Raw genomic sequence first — 27,631 nt, 5'->3', positions numbered from 1 at the left:
GTGTGAGATGAGTGCAATTGTGTGGTAGTTTGAGCATTCTTTGGCATTGCCTTTCTTTGGGATTGGATTGAAAACTGACCAACCTAGACAGCATATTAAAAATCAGAGGCATTACTTTGCCAACAAAGGTCCATCTAGTCAAGGCTATGGTTTTTCCAGTAGTCATATATGGATGTGAGAGTTGGACTATAAAGAAATCTGAGTGCTGAAGAATGGATGCTTTTGAACTGTGATGTTGGAGAAGACTCTTGAGAGTCCCTTGGACTGAGAGGCGATGCAACTAGTCCATCCTAAAGGAGTTTAGTCCTGAGTGTTCATTGGAAAGACTGATGTTGAAGCTGAAACTCCAATACTTTGGCCACCTAATGCAAAGAGCTGACTCATTTGAAAAGACCTTGATGCTGGGAAAGATTAAAGGTGGGAGGAGAAGGCGACAACAGAGGATGAGAATGTTGGATGGCATCACCGACTCAATGGACATGAGTTTGGGTAAACTCCGGGAGATGGTGATGGACAAGGAGGCCTGGCTTGCTGTAGTCCGTGGGGTCGCAAAGAGTTGGACACGACCGAGTGATTGAACTGCACTGAACTGAACTGAGACGTAGATTTTGCTATTTATGGCTCTGGACCTTGAAATAGGATTTAGCTTGTAATCTGTACTGGTTATTGATTTATTTATTGGTTTTCAGTTCTAAATTCGCCCTTTTTAACTGCTCTATAAAAAGTGGATTGGGTCATTAAATTTTTTTCTTTGCCAACTTGCACTGAAACTTTGCCACTGGGGAGAAACGGCAAGAATAAAGCGATTTGCTTCCTGGCTCCAGTCAGATTGCTCGGATTTTGTACAACCTTCTCCAGGGTATGGCTACTACAGTACTTGGAGTTCAGCAATACCAAGCAGCCAGCAGCTTCCCCAGCACACCTCCCCTCGCGTAGTTTCCCTGGTATGAGCAGCTTTCCCTGGAACACCTCTGGCATAAGATCTCCTGCCATGGCATCGGAGCACGTTACTGCCATCTAGCCAGCATGGCTGTGTCCTTCCCAGCAAGGGTGATTTCCCCCTGAGGGACACTTGGAAATACCTTGGGACACTTTCTGTTGTCACCTTGGGGTTTTCGGGGAATGTTAACTTGTATTTAGTGAGTAGAGGTCAAGATGCCACTAAACATTCTACAGTGCACAGGACAGCCCTCCACCAAAACCAACTCTCTGATTCAAAATGCCAATATTATCCAGTTCCATGAACAACTCTCCATAACAAGGTCTAGTTCTTAGTCTCAGCAGAGCAAGGTAGAGGGTGGAGAGAAGGATGGGGGAAGGAAAATGTTTTTCTTGAATCGTCTCTTAATGGCCTGAGGTCTGTGACAATTCCTTGTACTTTCTGGTTTTTTTTTTTTTTTTTAGCATCCAAGATCATTTTATTTATTTTTTTAAATTTAAATTTATTTATTTTAATTGGGGGCTAATTACTTTACAATATTGTATTGGTTTTGCCATACATCAACATGAATCTGCCACAGGTGTACACGTGTTCCCAATCCTGAACCCCCCTCCCACCTCCCTCCCCATACCATCCCTCTGGGTCATCCCAGTGCCCCAGCCCCAAGCAACCTGTATCCTGCATTGAACCTAGACTGGCGATTCATTTCTTGTATGATATTATACATGTTTCAATGCCATTCTCCCAAATCATTCCTTGTACTTTCTGTATCCTGAATTTCTGCTATGACCTTTTGACTAACTTGATCAATATCTAAAACACTTTTAATAAGAATTTTTAAACAAAAAACTGCTAAGTTTTAACTAATGACCTACCAACATACTAATGACATTGAACTTCTTTTACTTTGAATAGAGTCAAATTTACCAAAGAATACTGATGGAAGCTCAGTGTGTTTGGGACTCAACAAATTAGAGGTGGAAATTATCTGTACAATAGGAATAGAAATAAGTACTGTCACATTTATACATTTGCCTCAAAACTCCTCAAATATAGACCAGGCCTTCTCAGTGAGTTCTCTAGTCAGTAATGCTGTATATAATTTCTATAACTACTTGCAAGAGGAGGAGGGTGTACAATTTTAAAGTACTACAACACGCATATGTGATGAAGAGCAGTCCCATTCACCTCTTTCTGTGAGTTTAAACCATTAATACTACCTCTGGATATGGCCGTTTTCCAGTACCTATGTGCTTATTTTGTAGTTAGATCAGGCTTGCTCAGGGCATGCTATAATTCAACTTCCATTATTAAAATAAACCAGTGTAATGACTCTCTTTCAAGCTTCTGGATTTTATCTCTCCTGCTTAATAAATATTTTTTTGTAAAGCACAGCAATCAATAATAGCTCCATAAAGAAGACAAGCCCAAATGATCACAACTGAATGATCACATTCTAGCAAAGTACATTTGTCTTCTCGTGTTCATCCTGCAAATATCCTCACATTACCCCGGATTTCATTCTAGAAAATGCACCAAAGTAAAATCCATTTAGACTGTGCGACAGGCTGAGGCTCTGAAAAATTTTAAATTCATCCCCCTATCAGTTAAGTAGTGTGACTACATGCTGTATGGTATCTGGAGTTCCCACAGTCTTACCATGTGGACAAAGACTGGTAGATACATAAAGATAACAGATACATAGAAGGAAACAGATGACATAGGTGGGGCACATGCCACTGGATGCGTGGGCCTTCATGAGACTGGCCTGGTGAGAACAGTAGGGTAAGAACAGTGCTGGAAAGATTCTACTGTCATCAAATCTTTCCATACGGTTCTCCCCGTCTCCCTCCATGACACCTGAAATTCTAAAACCTTCTGGATTTTTGTGATTTTTCAGTCTTCAGGGGTAAGTCATTCAAATGTAAGTAACCCACAGACCATCATCATCTTCATCTCTACGTAGCTACTACTCAAATTAATGCACAGCCTGAAGTGAAGTCCTTGAGATTGCAAGAGAGAAATTAAGAAGAACAGGGACCAGGGCTTTCCTGCAGTCCAGTGATTAGGCTCTTCCACTGTAGTGGGGCACAAGTTCAGTTCCTGGTGGGGCAACTAAGATCCTGCATGCCATGTGGTTTAACCAAAAAGATAAAGAAGAAAGCCTGTGTGTGTGGCAGGGGTGGGGAGTGTAATGGGAAAGAGGAGTGCCGGTAGAAGAGTAATGTGATGAGGGAACTAGAGGTACAGGGTGTCAGAGAGAGGAAAGCAAGCTGGCAGATGGCACTGGGAAGACCAACAGCCGAACACACTTCAAACCAGTATTCTTTACGATTTTGCTTCATTTAAAAGACAGGTTGAGCAGAGTCTGGAGGAAGGTCAGAACAGGGCCACTGGAGGCAGCAATCAATTTTTTTATGTTGGTTAAGTAAGTTAGGGGTTAGCAAACTACAGCTCACAGGTCAGATTCAGCCCATTGACTGTTTCTTGTATGGCCATTAGCTGAGAATAATTTGTGCATTTTTAAGTGGCAGGAACAAGAAAGTTTCAAAAGATGAATAATACTTCTTGACCTCTAAAAACAATGAAATTCAAATTCCATCATCCATACACCTTTATTGAAACAAAGACATGTTCATTTACTTATTGTCTTTGATTGCTTTTGCATTACAATGGTAGAATTGGGTAGATGCAACAAAGGTCATTTGGCCTACAAAGTGTGAAATATTGACTATCTGACCTTTTATAGAAAAGCTTATCCTATCCTTGGTTTAAGTCATGGAGCTAAGGCTTCATATTTACATACCCCACTCAGAATAAATCTCCTGCACTTAACTAACCCATCATTTTTGTGGGGAAGTTCTGTGATCCTCTGTTCCTCCTTGAGCATGAGCCTTAGTGAGTCTCACCCTTCACCAAGCTGCTTGTCAGAAACATCAATAGCACCCTTCCTGAGAGAAGTTGAATAACTACTATTTTGTCATCTTTTTGCATCTCTTCTGACATCCTAGGTCCTGGTATGGAAGGCTTCCTTGACTCCTGCCTGACAGGTCCATTGCTTATTCTACAGAGCCCAGAGCATAGATTCAGTATTTTTGTTTATTTTGCCTTCAACTTGGAGTTGACACTGAATAGCAATAGCAAACAGGGAATGGAGGGAGGCACCAACCCACCACAAGTAAGAGTAGATCTGGTCGAGGCTAGGATCAGAAGCACTATCATTGGAAACTGATGCAGATGTGGCTAAAGAGGCTACTTGTGGAGGACAGGATGTATAAACAGAGAGGAGGTTTTGCTACCAGCACCGATAAAGGAATAACAACCAAAAATTTAATATAATTGAGTTTGCCCTATATACTCAGTTTTCAGACCTATACTGAACTTATGTCTTGCTCATCTCAGTAGCCCAAGTAACTGATACTGAAACAGGCATTCATCTTTATCTTTTGTAATGATTAAACATAAAAATTTCCTAGTCTGGCTCTAATCTCAGTTTTAATACCTAGCTCCAGTTTTGGTGTTGAGAAATAGTCTTCAGCCTAACAATTCCAGTGACTTTTTCTCTATGTCCAATCTTTCTTGGTAACCTATTTGCTCCTATATTTTGTATAGGTCTTGGGACAAGTCTTATGACACAGGAATTGATAGATCAGGATGGATACTGGTCCTGTTGCTGCTGCTGCCAAGTCGCTTCAGTCGTGTCTGACTCTTTGCAACGCCATAGATGGCAGCACACCAGGCTCTTCTGTCCCTGGGATTCTCCAGGCAAGGGTACTAGAGTGGGTTGCCATTTCCTTCTCCAATGCATGCATGCATGCTAAGTCGCTTCAGTTGTGTCTGACTGTGTTTGACCCCGTGGACTGCAGCCCACCAGGCTCCTCCGTCCATAGGATTTTCTAGGCAAGAGTACTGGAGTGGGGTGCCATTGCCTTCTCCTCTCCAATGCATGCATGCATGCTAAGTCGCTTCAGTTGTGTCTGACTGTGTTTGACCCCATGGACAGCAGGCCACTAGGCTCCTCCATCCACAGGATTCTCTGGGCAAGAATCCTGGAGTGGGTTGCCATTTCCATCTCCATGGTTACTGATCCTGGTATATGCCAAATACCCTTTTCTAGTTGTTGGATCAAGGATAGGTCTGGAGATTCCTGGCTGGGTGAAGCAGAGGACCATGGAGCAAAGGGGTGGGAGAAACACAAAGGGGGCTCATACCATTGCTGTTTACCAACGAGCATGAAAACGTTTCAACTTTCATAACCAATTGGCTGCGTCTTGGAGTTATACAGTAAATGAGGGATACAGTTGAGACTCTTAGATTTTAATTTTCTGGGGGAAAATATATGACTCTCTGTTAAAAACAGTAAGAAAATTACTAGTAAATATTCAGTGATCTCAATCTATCAAAAAATGTCATCTTACATAAACTCCTAACTTCACTAATAACTTACCACACGGATGAAGAAGTGGATTGCATAACTGATTATGGGACACAAAGATATACTTATGTTCACATTTATTTCTCTTCATGGATTCTAAAATAAGATATTCTAAATATACTTAGTTGTCTTTTATGTATTCAAGAATGTTATTAATGGAAATAGATTGTTCTGTTAGATTCAAATTTCTTTATGTCAATTTTCATGAATTTTAGAGTCACTGCACATAATTATGAAAATAATGTAAGAAATCAGTCCTCAGAGAATGCTTCTTGAGAACAACATGTATCTGTTTATCACTTTCTAGTTTGTCTGTGAACTCTTTTTTTTTTTTTTTTAATTTCCCACATGCGTGATTAGTTACAATGATGTTCTTTTGCTCTCCCTCTGGAATAATAAAGCATAATCACTGGCTTACATAACATGGTACCTCAGTTGTAAATTTGTGAAAGAAGCTCCATGTGTTGGTAGTTCTAATGCTCGCCATCTGTTTGCATGGGTGAAGCCCTGGTGCTCCCTTAATTGGCCATAAATTAGGTACTAGCAGCAGGATTATGACAAGATCCTTCAGTTACAGTTTAATTTCTTTTTTAAGCTGGGATTCAACATTTGGTGGGAATCCCAACTCCTCTGATAAGAGCATAGAAATGCACTTCTTGAGCCCTAGACTCAAGCCATCTTCTCTCTATGTTTTAAGCTAGACCTCCCTCAAGGTATGTTCTGTGTATACACTTCTGAAGATAAACTTACGCTGAGCAGAAAGAAAAAACTACTAAATCCAGGAGATTCCAGTACCTTCTCTAAGAAGAGGAAGAGGCACATTGATTGAGCGCTCACTACACATCTTGTGCTGTGTGGGGACCTTGACATATATTAAATTGTTTGATCTTCGAAACAATTTTATAATTTAGGCATCTCCCACTTTTCAGATAGGAAAACTAAGACTTAAAATTGAATTGCCCATATTGTCATAACATGGTGTAGTAAAGATTCAAGTGTTGAGCTTTGGACTCTATTTGACCAAGTCCATACACTCCTCACTGCACACTATATATGAGTAGGTTTGAAAAAGAAAATGGATATGCGCAAAAGTATGTATGTGATGCTACTTGATGCTCCTTCATCTCCTGGGATCTCAGTCAACAGAACTGAAGAACCTACATTAGATAACTCTCAGTGTCCCAATAGTTTGTTTCCATGGCTTGATTAATCTGGGCTTGAATATTAACCACAAAGCCTTAACAAGTTATTAAAATGTTATGGACTTCAGTTTCCTTTTCTGTTAAACATCCCATCTTCCAGGTAGAATCATTACAAAGGAAAGTAGATACATAAACTGATAGAAATACCCATCCATCCTCAATCAGCAGGCAAACGCTCAGCCTCACTGTCATTCTTCCCTCATCAGATTCCCTTGTGCTTTAGAGGGAAGATTAAGGCCATTCAAATTACCATAACTTTCCTTGTTTACATCTCTACAAATTTTCTACCTATTCTCTTTTTCACTATCTTCAGAACATTAAAAAAAACCCAAAAACATGTTTTTCCAATTTCTCTTTCCCTGTTTGCTCACAATTTCCTCCCCTGTGGACACATTTCTATCAAGTGTCACCCCCAACCTCCGCCCTGCCTCTTTTTTCTTTTTTAACTTGGCCACCATGGCATGTGGGATCTTAAGTTTCACAATCAAGCAAACACAACATCTTAACCACTGGACTGCCTGGGAAGCCATCCTCCTCAAGGTTTGTGTAGAACCATCACAAGGAAACTCTCCAAGACCTCACTAGTGTCTCATGTGCCCTCCCTTCTCTCTTTTATCTTTGTTTAGCCTAGTTTCTTGAAAGAAAAAAAAAAAATCCTTTGGTCTCAATGCTCTCACATCCTCAGTACCGACTCACTCTTTGCAATCTGCATTCCACTTTCACTGTTTTATTAGATATTTTTCTCCCAGGTTGCTAAATTTTTTGCCCTTTTCTCTATATATTCATGCCTCTCAGTTTCTCACTTGTATTTATTTCTGCTGATTATCCTTTTTCCCTTGAAATCTTCTCTCGGTATCTGAGGTTCCCAACACTGTTCTAGTTGCTGACATTGCAGTTTTATCACGGGTTTTCTTCCTCTGCCTCAATTTTACATGTAAGAATTTTCCCGAATTCTAAACTTGGTCTTTTAATCTTTTCTATTCTTTCATGCAATTCCATCCAGTTTTATGGCTTCAGTTGTTAACTCTATGTAAGCAATTTTTAGGTTAATTTTATGTTAACTCTAACAAGCATTCTTGTCCCACATTTTCTACCTCCTGTGAGGCACCTGTTCCTGAGTGTCAAACTTGTATGTCAAATTCATGATATTTTTATTGAATAATTCTTATGCTTCCCAAACTAATTCTTTTTCTACACGCCTTCTAGATCTTCTAAATTTCTTTTTTACCCTTTGCATTCAGGCAAGTCTCAGCCCTCTGGGCTTATGTCTTTATTCTTACACATGCCTATAATGATCTCATGATGACCACTTAGATTTACAGACTGCTAACCAGATATTCTGGAGAAGGCAATGGCACCCCACTCCAGTACTCTTGCCTGGAAAATCCCATGGACGGAGGAGCCTGGTAGGCTGTAGTCCATGGGGTCGCTAAGAGTCGGACACGACTGAGCGACTTCCCTTTCACTTTTCATTTTCATGCATTGGAGAAGGAAATGGCAACCCACTCCAGTGTTCTTGCCTGGAGAATCCCAGGGATAGGGGGAGCCTGGTGGGCTGCCATCTATGGGGTCACACAGAGTCGGACACGACTGAAGTGACTTAGCAGCAGCAGCAGCAGCAGCAACCAGATATTCTGTCTGTATCTTCTCCCTTTAATTCATCTCATATAGCCTTCTCAGTGTCTTAGTGATTGACACTATTTTGCTGCATAGAATTGTTAGAGTTACCGTTATCCACCGTTTGGTGATCTTGTTGAACCAGCCCCAACATGTTTGTGAACTTATTTGTCACACTTTGTCCTCCAACTACCTTAATACAGCCTTACTTTAGTCAGCTGAAATGGCTTATAGCTCTACTCTGAGTACTGCTGATGCTATTCACTCTATTTCTCTTGCTGCTCCTATGCTTATAGATCTACCTAATGAAACCATTTATTTCATGAAGACTTCTCTGATTCTCCCCAGAAGTTGTCAACTCCCACAGATGTGGGCTCTGGACCCTTCTTACATTCTGCTTTGCATGATGGTTATTTGTATAAATGCCACAGTTCCTCTACTAGAAGCTACCCCCAAACCAGAATCTGTACTGCTCCTTTAATTCTCTGTATAGCACCTAACAATGTCTTGTATGTGATAAAGCCTCAAAAAGACATTAATCAAATGAAAGAAGGAATGAATAGGTAGTTATTGTTTCTGGGAACCAGAGGAAGAGTATCTATTTCAGAAATATTCATGGGTATAGACATCATCTCGGAGAAGGCAATGGCACCCCACTCCAATACTCTTGCCTGGAAAATCCCACGGACAGAGGAGCCTGGTAGGCTACAGTCCATGGGGTTGCTAAGAGTCAGACACAACTGAGTGACTTCACTTTCATTTTTCACTTTCATGCATCAGAGAAGGAAATAGCAACCCACTCCAGTGTTCTTGCCTGGAGAATCCCAGGGACGGGGGAGCTTGGTGGGCTGCCGTCTATGGGGTTTCACAGAGTCGGACACAACTAACGCGACTTAGCAGCAGCAGCTTAGACATCATGTGGAGAAGGGCATGGTAACCCACTCCAGTAAACTTGCCTGGAGAATCCCATGGACTGAGGAGCCTTGTGGGCTACAGTTCATAGGGTCACGAGTTGGACACAACTGAAGTGACTGAGCACACACACACACGCGCGCGTGGCTATCATCCTGCAATGATGCCCTCTGGCTCCATCGATCCAGCACAGAGGGGCATGCAAAAGTAAGATCTGTAAATCAAGTGGGATTTCTCTTCATCCAGAGTCCCCTGAGCTCAACATTCAACTCCATCCTTCTGATCATATCTGCCACTCACTTTCATTCCACACTGACACAGCCTATTCCAGCTGTAATGGCTCCACTAAAATGGATGCTTTACAGTTCTTCTCCCCCGTCAGACACTTGGCTTTTGTGATAATGTATCCACAAACACAGCAATGAGAAAATGTTTGGAGGCCTGCATCCAGGTAGTGGAGCATTTTATTCAGGCTCTCGGAGAGTCAATAAAATAGTCTGACATTTTAGTCTAAACAATAAAGCATTCAGGCAATGAGACTAGCAAGGAAGAAAACAGAGAAGGAACAGGCGGACGTGTTGCCGAACAAACTTGGAATGGCTCTAAATATGCCTATGTCTAGGACTGATGCTTTCTCCAAAAATGTTTTCCTAAATACTTCTATTTTAGGAATCTGAGGATGGAAGAATAGAGGAGAAAACTAAAATGTGCTCAAGGAATAGTCCATTTCCTAGTAACAATAATAACCACAAATGTATAGTGTATAAATATATACTATTTTATAATTATTATAATATACTATAAATATTTTATAAATTATAAAGTATATTGAAAGTACTAATAGTCATTATTTTCTAAAAATTTATACCAATAGCACTGGTTGAGAGTCTCCTGGGTAAAGACCACTTGGACAGATGATTTTCTCACATGTTCTCATTAATGCTCACAACATGATGTTGCATTATCCCCAGTTCACAAATGAGCTAACTGAGGTCAAGTTCATGGTGGTTTAAGCACCTTATTAAAAATCACAAAGCTAGAATGGCAGAGTGAACCACTTCCAAGAATAACAGGGAATGAGAATCAAATATAAAACTCATTATCAATAAAAAGATATAAACAAGTATTAATAGCTCCATGAAGTGATGTCTCATCCCAGGAACTTATGTGTGTCACTGATACGAGTGTGTAATATGCATAAGAAAGCAAAGTACTTACTCTCTGTCGATTACAAGGCAGGTTACAGCTTCTGCCGCAATTACGTTCGCTGTTCTCACATCTTCCCTGTATAAAAAATAGAGAGCAGTTCAAGTAAAGCACCCTTTAAAAACAAAGAAAAGTGTTCATTGTAATTAATTCAAGACATTAAATTACACTCTTCTGATTTTTCCTCTTTTAGGTTTAAGATTTGTTCACGTTTCAAATTACTTTGTCCTGAGAAACCACATAACTCTTGTTATTAATAACACAGATTTTACAATTACAATCCAGCAGCCCACCAGGCTCCTCCGTCCATGGGATTTTCCAGGCAAGAGTACTGGAGTGGGGTGCCATTGCCTTCTCCGAAAGTTATAATTTTCAAACTTAAAAGTTTCACTTACACAAATGAAACAAAATTTTGTGTCACCATTCCCTATCGTATCTGGAGAGTTAATGAGTTGACTGGATGATGATAAAGACATGAATGAAGACGAATAGGTAAACTTTAGAAAAGATCTGCAGATATAATTCTAGAAACTTAAGTACCTAATCCATTTGTGTATGAATTTATCATTATTACCTTGAGAATTATGGATCTATTTTAATCAATTCCCTGCTTTAAAGACCCTGAACTTATGTGGCTAAACTTTTGGCAACTTAAACAGTTACTCACCTGTACCAGAGTTTGTAGGTTCTTCAAGAATGTTCAACAAATCTTAATCACTCTGATTGAAATGTGTATGTACTGTCGCTTTAAAGCATCTAATTGGCTCTGCAGCAGTATCTATCAACTTCTTAAACATTTAAAAATCTGCTCTCCTTATCCAGTGGTCAAAGGTGGATTTGGTAAGTTAACATTCACATTTTGAGCTACTAAAAATGTAATTGTACCACTGTCATGGAAACATTAAGTTATACTTGAAAATATACTCTGTTTCCTAGAAAGGTAAAATGTCTAAGCTAATCTAATTAATGATACATATACATTTGAAATACATTACAGAGATATTACATAGGAAATACTATGGTCTTAATAACATCTTCTAAAAATCACAATTGGAACAGTATATGTTTCTAATATCAGGCTTTTAAAGTTTTGAAAATAAAGATGTTCCCAGTGTATTTTATTTTTTCAAAACACACAAAGTTCTCACACATACACCTGAACTGTAATTTTTTCATTGATCTCTTTCACAGTTGCTGTATCATGCTGTTAACGACTGCAGTTGCTTTGTAGTAACTATTACTATTTGGGAAAGCAGTTTCTCCTTACCAAAATTCTTTTCCAGAAATACCCTGATGGTATTCTCAAGCATTCATATTTAATACAGACTTTAAAATCACTTTCCACTTCTGAAGAAACCAACAATGGGATGCTAGTAAAGTTGTATCACATTTTTACATCGATTTCAGAAGAAAGACATTCTGATGATATTAATTTTCTCTGCAAGAGCATGGCATGTCTACTTGTTCAGATAGAGTATTATGTCTTAATCTTTCTTAATCTTTTTCACTTGGGCTCTGGCATTTTTATAGAAAAGTATTCTTCAGGCTTTTATATCATCAGTTTCTCTTATGGCATTGCTTTTGCATTTCTGTTTTTTATTGGTTATTGCTACTAAAGAAAAAACCTATTGAAATTTGTATATTTGTAATCTGCATACCATACAAAGTTCTCTTCTGATTCTCAAATTTCTATTACAGTCTCTTCAATTCTCATTGTGATCTTCCCAGTGTCTCCCCAACATCCTCTACCTTCTATCTAAACTGGTCTCCTCCCAATGACTGAACATGTCATTTCCTTCTTGTCATGAGTTCTTACCACACGTTCCCTAAGCCTAGGAACTTCCTCTCCAGCTCCTTGACCAGTTCACAACTGTTTCTCCTTTAGATCTCGGTCCAGATGCCCCTGGCTCAGTGATGCCATGCTGAATTCACTAGATTGGTTCCTTGTTTGTCTGTTCTCATGGCCCTAGGTAGCTCTCCATACAAGTACTTGTCACAGTTTACAATTTATACATCTATTTGCATGGTCACTTAGTCCATGTTTCTAACCTCCTTTCACTAAATGTTATGAGGGCAGGGTCAATGGCCAGTTTTGCTCCCAATTTTATCCTGAATGGCCTGCATAAGAGGTGGTTAGTAAGTATATGGTCCAGGAATCTTGAACTCTTGGGAAGAATAGAGTTCAGGCTTTGGAGTAACACTGTCTTGGTTTTACAAAACGAGGTGAAATCCTCAGTTTTCTTGTCTATAAAAGTGAGAAGGATAACAGTGTCAATTTAATGATCTTAAATGCAATAAAGATAAGTTTATCACAATGCCCAACACACAGAAAGCAATGGTTCTGCCGTTCATTACTTCCAAGGTTTCCCATTCACCAATGCCATCATGTCTGTCCTTGTGGAGGTGCCGGCTGGTGCTCTATGAAAGATTATTGCCCAAGAACAAAGTGAGCTTTTCCTATTCCATAGAGATAGATAGTATACTTGAGAGTCCACTATCACTTTTGAGTGTGAATTTTTGGTAAAGTGGACAAAACAGACAAATCGTCAATAATGGCCATGAGGTGGCTCATAAACTGCATGAGTAACTGCTTAGGAGACGCTCACAGCAGCCTATGTTACTACAAATAGCTGCCAGTGTGTTTTTTAAAAAATCCACCACGGCTTTATAGAAAACTAATTTTAGCTGAAATATGCTTCTACCTTAACAACTTAAAATTGTCCACAGTTTTTAAAACTATGACATATACAAAGTAACACTTTATTTTGAACAATGTCTCCTGTGTATATAAATTTTAAAGTATGCTTTCATCACAAATGTCCAACATTAAAAATTTTTATCATGTTATCTGGTCTGAATTGTGTATACTTTCAAAAATGGATGCTATTTCCTTGCAACAGAAAGAAAATATATATATATTTTAAAATGCAAATGATGAAAAATCAAAGATCGAGAGTGACATAGTTGATAGAAACTGAAAATATTTTATTTTTAAAAAGGAAAATGTGTAAAGTTATAGCCTATAGTCAGGCTCAGCACCTAGTAATGTGACATGTATCAAAAAAAAAAAAAAAAAGATGTGTAACATGGGTGATAAACAACACAGCATATTAAAGAGTTTGTTATAACATTTGCTATTTATTGTCTGGCTCAGTGGTAAAGAATCTACCTCAAATGCAGATGATGTGGGTTTGATACCTGGGTCAGGAAGATCCCCTGGGGAAGGAAATGGCAACCCACTCCAGTATTCTTGCCTGGAAAATCTCATGGACAGAGGAGCCTAGTGGGCTACAGTCCAGGGGGTTGCAAAAGAGTCAGATACAACTTAGTGACTGAACAAGAAATATCAGGAAACATATTAAATAATTTGCACAAATTTCAGTTAATACATATAACAGAGGGTATTTTACCTGAAATTTACACATGGGGATATATGTAATACACCAAAAAACAGACATAGCTAATGAGTTGCTGTCCTGGAATTTGAACAAAGAACTGTCTGGTCCCAAAGTACATGTTCTTTTATCATCAGTTCACTACCTATACCCTCTGCTATAAGATTTTAAATTAACAACTATCCTAAATTCATTCTAATGCTTAGGATGACATCTAAGCAGTAAGCACTCATGACTCTCTGTCCATCATTATAAAATTATATTTAATTATTAATAAAGCAGCATTAATACGTTAATGGGTGCCCAACTGCAAAGCTAAATCAATAAACCAGTTTGATTCTCATGTTATTAGAACTCCTATCTGTAGTTACGTCTTAACCCTGCTATGCTGCTTTATAACAATGTTTTATGACAATAGAAAATCATTCAACGCCAAGTCCATTCAATGCCAAATTCCTGTTGCCATTACACTATTATTGAATTTTTACTATTGAGATAGATGTTTAATGCCACCATGCTTGTCTATGCAGGTGTCTGGAAATGCCATCCCTGTGAGAGAAAAATGCCATCCGACATAGTATTGACACATATTCATCCCCTATTTTATGAGATATTATAGAAACTTCTGATAAGAAAAGAATATAAGCCAATACTGTGATTTACTATGTGTGCTTATTTCCTTTATTGGACCACGGACTAAAGTAAAAGCAAATATCCTTTGGACTGAGATATGCAATATTAAATACTCACATAACAGAAAGCTCCTAATAGCTCCATGTCTTTATGAAGCTTATATCTGTCCATACATAGCTGTTATGATACTGGTTTCACACAGAACATCTACCAGTGTCTCAGAGGCTTCATGTAATACTAGCTTAGACATGCAGAAAAGGAGACAGGGGGAAAGAAAGAAGAAAGAGGGAGATGGTGTGACTTAAAAAAAAACAACTGAGCATTCTTTCAGTTTTACTTTTTGGCATATCAGGCTATTTGATAATTTCTAATAGACTAATACATGAGACTTTGAAAATACATTGGCCACAAGGGAATTTTATAAACAAAATTATAAGATAATATCTAACATACTGAAAACTTTCACAAACACACATAGCCTCTGAACACAGCATACTTCTTTATATAGAAGTAAAGGCACGTGTGTCTACCTAATAGTCTAGGTCTAACTTGCACGAAGTCAGACACGACTGACGTGACTTAGCAGCAGTAGCAGCAGCAGCATGCATGTTGAATTTAAAAATAAAAATCTCATATTCATTTATTTCTGTACTTGTATATTAGTTTATTTCAGCATGACAATAACTATGAACAACTGCAGAAGTAGCTACTATTCGGCAGATTAATAGATATTACACAAACTTGCTACTGATTAATGAACAAAGCTGTGAGGTTTAGTAGTGTTCTTTTCTTAAGCATTTTTGGAGGAGTTAGAAATTCCTTTCAATGAAATCATAGAGCATGAACAATCATCCCCAAATAGTTGCAAATACAGTTTTCTGTGCACTGACTCGGATAGTCTTTGAACTTCATCACTGGAATCTTCATCATCGCTGTATCCCAGTGTAGAGTCACTGTCAGTATCTGAATAATCCATAGCAAGAGTTTACATTGACTCTTCTCTTTCAGAAGCAATTCTCTTGTGTCTCATGGCCGCTAGGAAACTCTATAGTGCATTGATATATCTCTGAGAACAAACACAGAGTGTGTGAGGCCAAAGCAGAATGTAGTTCATGCAAAGTAACTAACTGTGCCAGCAGGAGCTCTCCCTTTTCAGCTCTAGAGCAATGTGACTGCTGTCATCAGAGTCCTGGCATTCCCTCAGTGCCAGCCTTGACAGAAATTGACACTTCTCCAATAGCTCATGAACTTAAGGCAACTGTGGGTCAGAGCCCTTCATTCTCAGTCAAGTGCTTCAGGCAGTATCCATAGTTACATTTAGGACAAAATAAATCCTATTCATCTCAAAATCAAGGGCAATCTTACTATAACATGTAGGATATTCAAAACTGATGGGCTATGAAAAGCATCAAAGAGTCACTTGAAATTAGACTTTGAATTAATTACGAACTAGAATTGTAGAATTTGTGGCAAGTTCAGCTGTGCTATTCAAAAGTTTGGTTCCTGAGCAGATAAGTATTGTGAGGAAAAAAGAAAAAAAAAAACTGTATCAGGTCATTCACTGACTCTATCTACTTCCTACCATTATTCCAACATGATTTATAACTCCAGTACTCCCAACAGAACACGAATACTAAGTGTAACATGAACTAATACATACAAAAATATGTGTCTTCTTATCAAGCTTGGCATAGAGTTAATAACCAGTAAATGTTAACTGTCATCATTGTCACTTTAAGATCCTCTGACATCTAGAAAGCACGATACTCTTTTGCATATAGTTTTTCTCATGAAGTCTTTTCTAAATTTCTATAATAAACCAGTCTCCCATTTGTTTTCGGACACTACCTTTTCAGTCTGTTTTCCTGAATCCTCTTGGTTCACTAGAAAACTGGTGTCTCTTCAAAATTCTCCTTTTGGCCTTTTCATTGCTCTAACTTTTCTTATTGGGGAGATCTCTATGGCATCAGCTGTTAGTTTTGTATTAATGACTTCTAAGTCTTAATTTCTAAGTTTACTTTTCTTCTACTGGACACCCTTGTCTGAAAGTTCCACTGCAACCTTGAATTCAAACCTGATTCATTTTCTTTTAACCTCAAAACCACTGTTTTCCTTGCGTTTCCTATCTTGGCAAATGACATCACCATTCTTATATTTGCTTAGCCTCAAAAATTAGATTTTTTTTTTTTACTTTCCTTTCTCCATCATTGGCTCTGATTGATTATATTGGTTCCATCTTTGCCTTTTCTCTTACATCCATTCTTCATTTGCATTCTCAGAGCCACTGCTTTACTTTGGGCTACCACTATCTCTACCCTGGAATGTTGATCTGGCCTTATAACTGATCTCCTTGCCACCACACTCCCTTCTCTAACCCACATCTCATTTTTCTGCACATTTCCAAATATAAGTCCAGTCATGTCAATTCTTTGCATGAGAATTTTCAACAGAAAGAAGTTTCTACACTTTCATTTAGAGTCTGAGGTCCTCCACCAATTGACCTATGATCTTTCCAGGCACTATACAGACTGTCCTCTGCTGCACCTACAGCAAACAACTGTTTCCTTACAATATGCCAGCTCTCATCTTCATTCTTATACACAGATGGCTCCTCTGACAACCTTCTACTCTAGTTCAAACTTTCATCAATGCAGACTTCCATGATCTTTCATTAGCTTTTTCAAGATGGAAAAATCCACAAAAGAAATATATCTACAAATTAATTATAGAAATATATATACATATAGTTAAACCAACAAAAAAGAGAGGAAATAGAAAAATACTATAATGCCACCTGCCAGGAGATAATTAAGTTTAACACCATTGTGAATATTTTTAAAAAACTTTATTATTCTTAAGTATTCACATTTCTCATGAATATAATAAGTCAATATTTACTTTAACAAATATTTACTGAAGGCTATTATACTCTAAATGTATGAATGCTATGGTCCACTGGGGATGAAGTTAAATTAGTAGGCAAATGTATAATTGAATATGCTGATCAAATAGCATGCTAACAGAGATATTAATAATAATAGGTAGGACATCATCTAGCAAATAAGATGACAGCCTTTATGAGGACATTAAAAATTAAGACCCACTCCCAAATGAGTTGAGTTAGCAAAATGAGTCAGGAGATGTATTTTCTATGGGAAAAAAAATATGCAATAGCCCTGGGGTAGGAAATAGCTACTATAAAACAAATAAGGTTGGAATTCAGGGATTGAGGAAAAGAAGGCAAGGACCACGAGAAACCAGAAAGGAAGGCAGGAACCCCCATCCAGATTCTGTAGACTCGTTCAAGGATCTACTTTTCAAAAGAGACTAACTGAAACTTTTTTCTTTTAACGTATTAATAAAATCTTAAAAATTAGTTGGAAATCACAAGCTTAGAGGAAACAATTACTATGAAATAAAATAACAAGGAAACAATTTTAGATGAGTATTTTTAAAATGCTGACATCCTTTCCACTTAACTAAAGTAAATGTTACTGTATGGAAGTCCGCATATTAAAGAATATATCTAAACAGAAAATATGATCTCTGTCCCTAAGAACCTTGTACAATATAGGAGTAATGAAACAAACTAATGCATAGAAATCAGTGTATTATCAGGAATATTTACCAACTCATTACAAAGACTTGAGTTTATACTCTATACACCTGTTAGAATGCTCCCAAGGCAGTCTCTGGTTTTTCATTGATAACAGAGACTTATGACATGAGCTCAAAGAGGATGTTTCTCTAGGCAGAACAACAATAAGTATTATTCATAAAGTAACTCCATTTCATTCTTTCTGGTAACACAGGTGCATATTTCCATTCACTGTATTATCTCACTTTCTGAGAGAATGCAAATCCTTATAGATCTATACCCATGGAAGGTCACAATAAATGAAGTTATGAATTTGAAAGAATTCAATTTTCACATTCGTTCATATTACTTCTGCTGGGATGATGGCATAATGAATTTTTGATGTGACTTAGGAACTCTGCATTCTGTGGCATGATTCAATAACAATAAACATAGACATTTATTAGGCTGAACCAAAGAAATTGCTGTTTTTGCAGGTTAAGATGGCCAATTATTGGCAATTTCATGATCCAATCTAACACATGGAATTAGTGAAAGTGAAAGGGGATATAAAACAATGACGGAAGACTGTATATTGCTGTTTCTTTTCTGCTGTGCTCCCTGTGACATAAACTGAACTGACTTCAGTAGTAATCTGTATTGTTTCCATATTCCATGTATGAATCCTCTGAATGTTGACATGATTGATGGTTCTTGTTCTTCCATCTAATCATTAAAGATAATTCTCTGTCCATTCCAACTAGGATAAGAAATAACTATGGAAGAAATTCTGAGTCTTAGTGTTTTGTTGTTGTTATTGCTAGAGTAAAAATGGCATTTAGTTTGTGCTCTGGTTTCAAATATTAAACTCTTTGGTAAAGTCTTACAAATTTAAAGAATGTCTCCTTGAGTGTATTTTCTGGAGAGAAAGACAGCTTATTCTCATTTTTGCTTGTTATTATTTTATCAGTTGTTTAGAAGTACAGATTTAGATATTATATTGCCATTATTTTCTTAGGGGTCTATTTGGTCTATTTTTGGATGATTTACAGGTATTTTTCTGGGCTCCAAAATCACTACAGATGGTGACTGCAGCTATGAAATTAAAAGACGCTTACTCCTTGGAAGGAAAGTTATGACCAACCTAGGTAGCATATTCAAAAGCAGAGACATTACTTTGCCAACAAAGGTCCGTCTAGTCAAGGCTATGGTTTTTCCAGTGGTCATGTATGGATGTGAGAGTTGGACTGTGAAGAAGGCTGAGCGCTGAAGAATTGATGCTTTTGAACTGTGGTGTTGGAGAAGACTCTTGAGAGTCCCTTGGACTGCAAGGAGATCCAACCAGTCCATTCTGAAGGAGATCAGCCCTGGGATTTCTTTGGAAGGAATGATGCTAAAGCTGAAACTCTGGTACGTTGGCCACCTCATGCGAAGAGTTGATTCATTGGAAAAGACTCTGATGCTGGGAGGGATTGGGGGCAGGAGGAGAAGGGGACGACAGAGGATGAGATGGCTGGATGGCATCACTGACTAGATGGATGTGAGTCTGAGTGAACTCTGGGAGTTGGTGATGGACAGGGAGGCCTGGCATGCTGCAATCATGGGGTCGCAAAGAGTAGGACATGACTGAGCGACTGATCTGATCTGATCTGAACAGGTATTTTAATTTAGGAGGAAAAATAAAGAATTTTGCTCTAATAAAATAGAAAAAAACTTAAACCTGGAGTACAACATAATAGATGTTCTATTCATTTAATCAAATCAAACACTCTCTTCTTAACACTATATGTCCTCTTATTTGAACCATACTTCATAATATAATATGGATTAAGATAAATCTAATTGGTGTCTTATCTTTTCAGATAGTGATGCATGTAATTTTGTAACGTAACTGGCCAAACACAGTTTGAATTTTGGGAGAAGACATTAGGAGAGTCAAATTATTCCATGGTGTTTCATGGGTCATAAATACTTTCAAGAATAAAGCAATTCATGGTATATTCCTTTTCTTTTGTTTCTAGTGTATTTGATGGAGCTAAAAAAAGATTCAATTTTTCATATTTTTAAAGTACAGGAAAGAACATATTCAAATGATGACTGGAAATTAAGTACCAGTAAACTTCAATTGATGCATGTTTGAAATGATGTTGATTTCCTTGGTCACATATTTCAAAGGACTGTTGCCTTTTTAAAGTGCCTTCAAGTCAGGAGTGTGTCCTTTCCTATTAAGAATTCTAGACAGCATGCCAGAAGAGTGTCTCCTATTTCTGGTTCTATTGCCAACTTTAGTGAGTGACCTTGAGAAAATGACTCTGTTTCATTTTTCAGATGTGAAATGGAGATTGAAATCAGTGCTCTGTTCTCTTCTATAATTTGTTTTACCAACATGGACACTTTTTAAAAGATCAAATTATCATGGTTCTCAATGCTCCTGAGACAATTTATCCCAAACCCAAGGATGTTTCTTTAGATTAAAAAAAAAAAAAAAGGGTATTATCAGCCTGCAATTGTGATCTACTTTCCAAATATGTAAGTGGCATATTATGCTATTAATTTTCATATTAGCATTTTTTATCCAAGACTAAAACATATTTTCACATAGAAATCAGACATGTTCATTTGAAATAAGTCTCATAGTAAGAAGTCAAGGATTATGTAATAAATGTTTATGAAATTGTATTTTGATTGTTTAAATTTATATTGAGATTTTACTTTGGCTCTTTCAGGGAAGAGAAATACCTAAAATTTTAAAATAGGGTTAAACTGTTAAAGATCACGTTCTTTTGATACTCATTTATCAAATATTTGTATTATTTTGATAAATAGCTAGATCTCTAAACAAAATTCTTTAGTGATTTTAGAATTCAATTAATCTAATGTGCTATAATTTCACCCACAGCCAGTATTAACTTTGAATCAAAAATAAATAGAAAAACAATGGATAAAGAAAGGAAAGTTATAGCTATATGTATAATAAAGCCAATTTGAATAAAAAGTGCTAAAGTCAAACCACTACATACAGTCAAAACTCCTACAGTTGGCATTGGTTAGAAAAAGTAGACTGGGTATTGAATTTATTAACTATATATACCCATTTTTACCAAAAAAATTATCTATTAGCCTTGCCATACCTGCCCAGCAGGTGATTTAACATATACATATGTTATATATGTACACATGCACACACACACATATGTGTTATTGAGAATATAAAAAAAATGATCTTCAATTAAAAGATGAGGAAATGACAAGGGTAGTTAATAGACAAGAAAGAAAGAATTCTTAAACATATGAAAATATGCTACATCTTAGAGTAAGAGAAGTGCAAATGCATGTAGACAATTCAGCTTTGTGTAACAGTTCAGCACTATTTTAAAAATATTTTTCGTATTTATCTACATATGTATTCATAGTTTTGGACAGTAATGATAATAACAGGATATTACAACAGCACAACAGCACTGTGTGTAATGCTGGGAATAACCTAAATACCTACCAATGTGGAACTGATTACATAAAATTTTCTACATTAATGCAAGGGAATATTTTAAAAATGAAAAGAACTGAAGAAAACCTATATGAACGTGATCTCCAGGATATCTTAAGTGAAAAGACTATAGTGGAGAACCGTGTGTATATACTTTCATTTTTGTAAAACACACACACACAAATAACCATACATTAAAATGCATGAACTACTTTCAGGGGCATTATTCTACATCCAGGGAAGAGAAGGTATGATTAAAGGGTAGAGGAGAGAGGGAAATTACTTTTGTAGCTTTTGAATTTTATACTATGTGCTTGAATTACTTGCCATAAAATAAATATTTTTAAAAGTAAATATATGAAGTAATAGAAATTGACTCTTACAAGTAATTTCTGGGCAGAGAGACGGCTCAGGTCCTTTACTCTTTTGGAAGGCCTGGCCTGAACTGAGTGCATGGTTAGCTACTGTCCATCGCTAGACCACCCCTTAACCCTCACCCCAAAGTCATCCCCAGCCAGCAGAGCTGGAGTTACCTTACACTGGCCCAGTCTGATCACACTGAAAAGAGCAGCTTTGTAGATGAAGCAAGTAAAAACCCTTGACACAGGATCCTCCAGCATCACTTCAGCACTGCCTTTTGCTCCATTTTCATTGGCAGCAATTATAAGGACTAGATGACAAATAAGGAAGGTATTTTTTGAGCAGGGACATCTGCTTCTTAACACCTTTAACCACGGTTAGGTTGACATTTTGGAGCTCTAAAAAGGTTAAGTTACTGATTCTATTTGTACACAGAAAACATTTCATATAGGTATCCATTTATGTATATAATAATATTTATATTTAATATTGCTTTGAGATTGTATTTTTAATATATCCACTAGCAATTGGGGAGAACATTTTCTCTCTCTGAATATTTTTCATAATTTGTTACTGTCATTATTTTTATTATTATAGCAGGTCTAATCTCAATAGATTCTATTCATTCTTGTTTACCTACTGAGAAACCATCATAACTGCCATGTTTCTTCTATTAATCTGTAAAGTACTTAAGGATTAAGCTATCTCTTAACAATGATGAAGTCCCTCAGCTAACATTAAAAAAAGGATTTCAAAGTGCAGTCAAGGGTTTCAGATTCATGAAAATTTCTATATGGCTCACTCTCTAATCTGAAAACTGCATAAATAAATAAAAATGGTTTCTTGTTTAATATAGAAAAGAATGACATTCATTCACCCATTCACTGATTCATAAAGTAGGGTTTCCTGATTTAGTAAATAAAAATACAGGGCATCCAATTTACTTTGAATTTCAGATAAATAATTTTTTTTTACTATGAGTGTCCTATGCAATAATACACTTGTAGTAAAAAAAAATCATAGTTTGTCTAAAATTTGAATTCAATAGTATCTTGTATTTTACATGGAAATCCTAAATAAGTTTCTAAATATAGACTGTGAGCCAGGTGCTATCCTAGGTGCTGGGTATAGAGAGGTGCAAATAATAAAATCTTTGGATTCCAAGAGTTTACAATCTGCTGCTGCTAAGCCGCTTCAGTCGTGTCCGACTCCGTGCGACTCCATAGACAGCAGCCCACCAGGCTCCCCTGTCCCTGGGATTCTCCAGGCAAGAACACTGGAGTGGGTTGCCATTTCCTTCTCCAATGCATGAAAGTGAAAAGTCAAAGTGAAGTTGCTCAGTCGTGTCCGACTCCTAGTGACCTCATGGACTGCAGGCTACCAGGCTCCTCCATCCATGGGATTTTCCAGGCAAGAGTACTGGAGTGGGGTGCCATTGCCTTCTCACAGTAGGTAAAAAAAAAAAAGAAAAAAAATACCTATTGACAGTTATAATGCAGTATGATTGGCATATCAGAGGTGTGACCAGAGTGACATAATCACATGGGAATTCTCCAAGTCTGACTGGAAGATGGAGTTAAGGAGGAGCATGGATTGATGGTGAAGAGGATCATGGGAAGCTGCTTGAAGAGGTGATGCCTCAGATAAGAACTGTTGTGTATGTAGAAATTTGTCAAAAGGAGAGTGAGGTGGTCCTGTCACAAGGAATAGCTTGTGGAAAACCTCAAGGAAATCTTGCATGGAGGGAACAGCAAGTAATTGATAATGCTTGAAACCTTAGGAGCAAAATGTAAAGAGAGAATTGAGGCTAGCAGGGTTGAAACAGGAGAAATTATAAATGGCTGTATATTGACTATGTGTGCGTTTGTATGCTCAGTCGTGTCCAACTCTTCATAACCCCTGAGCTGCCTGCCAGGCTCCTCTATCCATGGAATTTTCCAGGCAAGAATGCTGGAATGGGCTGTCATTTCCTACTCCAGGGGATCATCCCCACCCAGTGATTGAACCTGTGTCTCTTGCATCTCCTGCATTGGGAGGTGGATTTTTTTTACCACTGTGCCACCTGGAAAACCTTATAGGATACTATTGACTATATACATGTCTTTAAAAATTCAACAGATTCTTCTATCACATCTGTTTGCTCTTTAGACACAGTTAATAGCGACAATGTTAGTATCACCAAGAAGTCCTCCTTGATTCATATTACCCTATTGCTCTCCTTAGTCCCTCTATTCAACATGACCATGATACTTCAGTTTGCATGACAGTTCTTGATGGATACCAGACGCTTAGAAAACAATTCCTTAGTTGGCTCCTGTTTCTGGGCCCTATAGAATTGACTGTGCATCCGCTCTATACTTCACCTGCTACACGCTGTTCAGGACAAATGCCCCATGAATGCGGAGGCAGTTGGTGCACTGAGCATTGCCTTTCCCATTAAGAAGAAATCTTTGACTGAGCATATACTGTGTTAAGAGCACTAGGGAGGCAGGTTGCAAAATACATATGTAACAGAGTCAGGTCATCTATACAACAGCTATGGCACAAAGGAACCTGACCAAAAGTTTTAGCTCTACTGACACTTGGGAGATACATTAATTATCGAACACTTTTCTAAGCCAGGTATTTGCTGCTTTAAAGTGAAATCTTAATAATACAACTGATCTGGGAGTTGGTGATGGACAGGGAGGCCTGGCGTGCTGCAGTCCATGGAGTCGCAGAGTCGGACATGACTCAGAGACTGAACTGAACTGAACTGATAGGGTTAGAAAACTCCCTGGCCCCAAACCAGCCAGCAGCCAGCCTGTTTTTGTATAATTCTCAAGGCATGAACAATTTTTACACGGTTATAGGATTTTTTTTTTAAAGCAAAAACAAGCAAAGAATGTTAAGAGACCATATGTGATATGCAAAGCCTAGAATATTTACTATCTGGCTCTTTACAGAAAAAGTTTGCCAATTTCTAAATAAATGAAGTAACTGAACCTTACAGAGATTCAAGAAGCCTCCTAGAGTTCACACAGTTAAAAAGTGACAGATATGGATCTTAAATCAGATTTATCTGTTCCCAGCATATGTGTCCCTTCCACTGATCATGTTGTATTCTGATCTTGGAAATACCTATCCTTGCGAATTCTGAAGCTATGGTCCATGGCTATTCTTCTGCGGGCTGTGTTTCCCTTGACCATCCGAGTGGGCTAACAGGATAGGTGTGAACTCACTTTCACCTACCCCCAAGTCCACTGCTATATGAAAACTGCCCGCCACTCCCTTCCATTCTGGTGACTTTATGCATCTAGATCACTAGGGTAGACAATCTAATCAAACTCAGGTGTTTAATTAATGTTATCTGGGCAGTAACACAAATGGAATCTACACTGCAACCAATTAGCAAGTCAGCAATAACTTTTGCAATCTTAACTTCATCTAAATGGCTCAAAAGAAAACGCTTGATAAACGGAATCTGTAGTTTAATAAACCGTAACTACTACTTGATCCATTTTTAAAGATCTTATAGCAAATAATCTGCTAATTGAATAATGTCTTAATTTTAAGGCATTAAAATTATTAATAATCATAAGGTATCGAGTGGTTTTAATTAGGTGCAGCTACAATACAAGGCTGGCATCCTTCAGTTCCTATATTCAGTCAATGACAAAACTGAGAAATAGATCTTATCTCACTAACAGACAGTCATAGCTAGTATTTTGACCAGTAGAGCAGAACACAGTCAGTTATCATCCTATGAGACATATGCTGTATTATTTTCCCTATTCTGCCCTCAAGTTTATGGGTTGATATCCTTTACGGATAAAGCTGCCAAATCTGCTTTTCTACTTTGATATGCATTTAAAGACTTAGTGTTATTCTTTCCCCCTTCTGTCCCTCTTTCTCTCCCCCACTCTCTCCCTTTTCTTGTTTCCATCCATTCATTGACCCATCTATCCATCTATCCATCCATCTACTGTGACCAACATGTATAAGAAACACGTTATGTGCTATGACAGATACAGCAATATATAATGTAGAGTCCTTATTCTCAAGAAATGTATAGTTTAATAAAGGCAAGTAGGAGAGGTTGGAAACAAACCTTTAGTTCATGTAAATGATAGATTAGCAGCTATGCAAATAATCTTATTTAACAATATTTAATTCTGAAGGAGATCAGCCCTGGGATTTCTTTGGAAGGAATGATGCTAAAGCTGAAACTCCAGTACTTTGGCCACCTCATGCGAAGAGCTGACTCACTGGAAAAGACTCTGATGCTGGGAGGGATTGGGGGCAGGAGGAAAAGGGGACGACAGAGGATGAGATGGCTGGATGGCATCACTGACTCGATGGACGTGAGTCTCAGTGAATTCCGGGAGTTGGTGATGGACAGGGAGGCCTGGCATGCTGTGATTCATGGGGTTGCAAAGAGTCGGACACAACTGAGCAACTGAACTGAACTGAACTGAACTGAATATTTATTGAGTGATCAGCATATACCATACACCAGTTTCTGTGATAGTGAATTATACTTTAGAACTTCATCTTCACAACAGTGGTATAATTTGTTACTATTATATTTCCCAGTTTAACAGATGAGCAAACTAAGGTGAACAGAGATTAAGCAATCTTCCCAAGGCCATAAAGTTGATGAATGCAGAACAGGGATTCAAATTCAGATAGTCTGACCACAGGTACTACATGCTATACTTCTTCTAACACAAATTATCACATTTGATACTCACAACAATCTATAATAGATACATTTTTGTGTCTTCTCAGAGCATCATCATCACAATTCTCTAATAATATCCTTTACTCTAAGCCCATCCATGCAAATGTTTGATAACACTTTCCTTTGCCTTTAGGCTCTTATGCTCATAGCTGCTTGGGGATCAGTGACCACAGCCAATAGGCTATTTTTGCCCCTGATTGAATGGCCCCATCAGATTCTCTTTAGGGGAAACTGAAAATCAAGGACACTTGTAACTGAGAACAGGTAGGAGCTCCATTTAAGTAATCTGTACTGTATGAATAGAAAAGGAAGAGAAAACAGGATTGCTAAGAGAAAGACTGAAAATGTGCACAGAATAGCTGAGATCAGAGAGAGAATCCTACTTGTTTTAAATGGATTTCTTGGCTGATCATTAAAGTTTGGGGTAGTTCCAAGGAATATTGAGTCCATAGAATAGCTTATCCCTCTAATATGGTCTCTTTTTGAGTCATACGAGGAGGAATACATTACTTTGTTACTTAAAATTAAAAGAATTACTATTATGCATAAGATCCATTTATCTTTTTTTTTTCTTTTTTTTAAATTTTATTTTATTTTTAAACTTTACATAATTGTATTAGTTTTGCCAAATATCAAAATGAATCCATCACAGGTATACATGTGCTCCCCATCCTGAACCCTCCTCCCTCCTCTCTCCCCATACCATCCCTCTGGGTCGTCCCAGTGCACTAGCCCCAAGCATCCAGTATCGTGCATTGAACCTGGACTGGCATCTCGTTTCATACATGATATTTTACATGTTTCAATGCCATTCTCCCAAATCTTCCCACCCTCTCCCTCTCCCACAGAGTCCATAAGACTGTTCCATACATCAGTGTCTCTTTTGCTGTCTCGTACACAGGGTTATTGTTATCATCTTTCTAAATTCCATATATATGTGTTAGTATACTGTATTGGTGTTTTTCCTTCTGGCTTACTTCACTCTGTATAATAGGCTCCAGTTTCATCCACCTCATTAGAACTGATTCAAATGAATTCTTTTTATGGCTGAATAATACTCCATTGTGTATATGTACCACTGCTTTCTTAACCATTCATCTGCTGATGGACATCTAGGTTGCTTCCATGTCCTGGCTATTATAAA

The 27,631-nt window shown here is 37.8% G+C and overlaps 1 protein-coding gene across 3 annotated transcripts in view; it reads right to left on the bottom strand.

The window, feature by feature from the left end:
* The window catches only part of PRKG1 (protein kinase, cGMP-dependent, type I), a 1,420,729-nt gene that overhangs the window by 164,064 nt on the left and 1,229,034 nt on the right, over positions 1-27,631 (bottom strand). For all 3 annotated transcript variants that reach the window (XM_010832219.1, XM_010832218.1, XM_010832220.1), the window contains one exon: positions 10,325-10,390. In XM_010832219.1, the coding sequence (XP_010830521.1) occupies positions 10,325-10,390 (66 nt within the window). The remainder of the gene's footprint in view (positions 1-10,324; positions 10,391-27,631) is intronic.

The sequence above is a fragment of the Bison bison genome, unplaced genomic scaffold, assembly GCF_000754665.1.
Source record: "Bison bison bison isolate TAMUID 2011002044 unplaced genomic scaffold, Bison_UMD1.0 scf7180017860456, whole genome shotgun sequence".
Lineage (NCBI taxonomy): Eukaryota > Metazoa > Chordata > Mammalia > Artiodactyla > Bovidae > Bison > Bison bison.
Note: the sequence above shows the minus strand (reverse complement) of the source record. Positions and strands in the feature narration are given on the sequence as shown.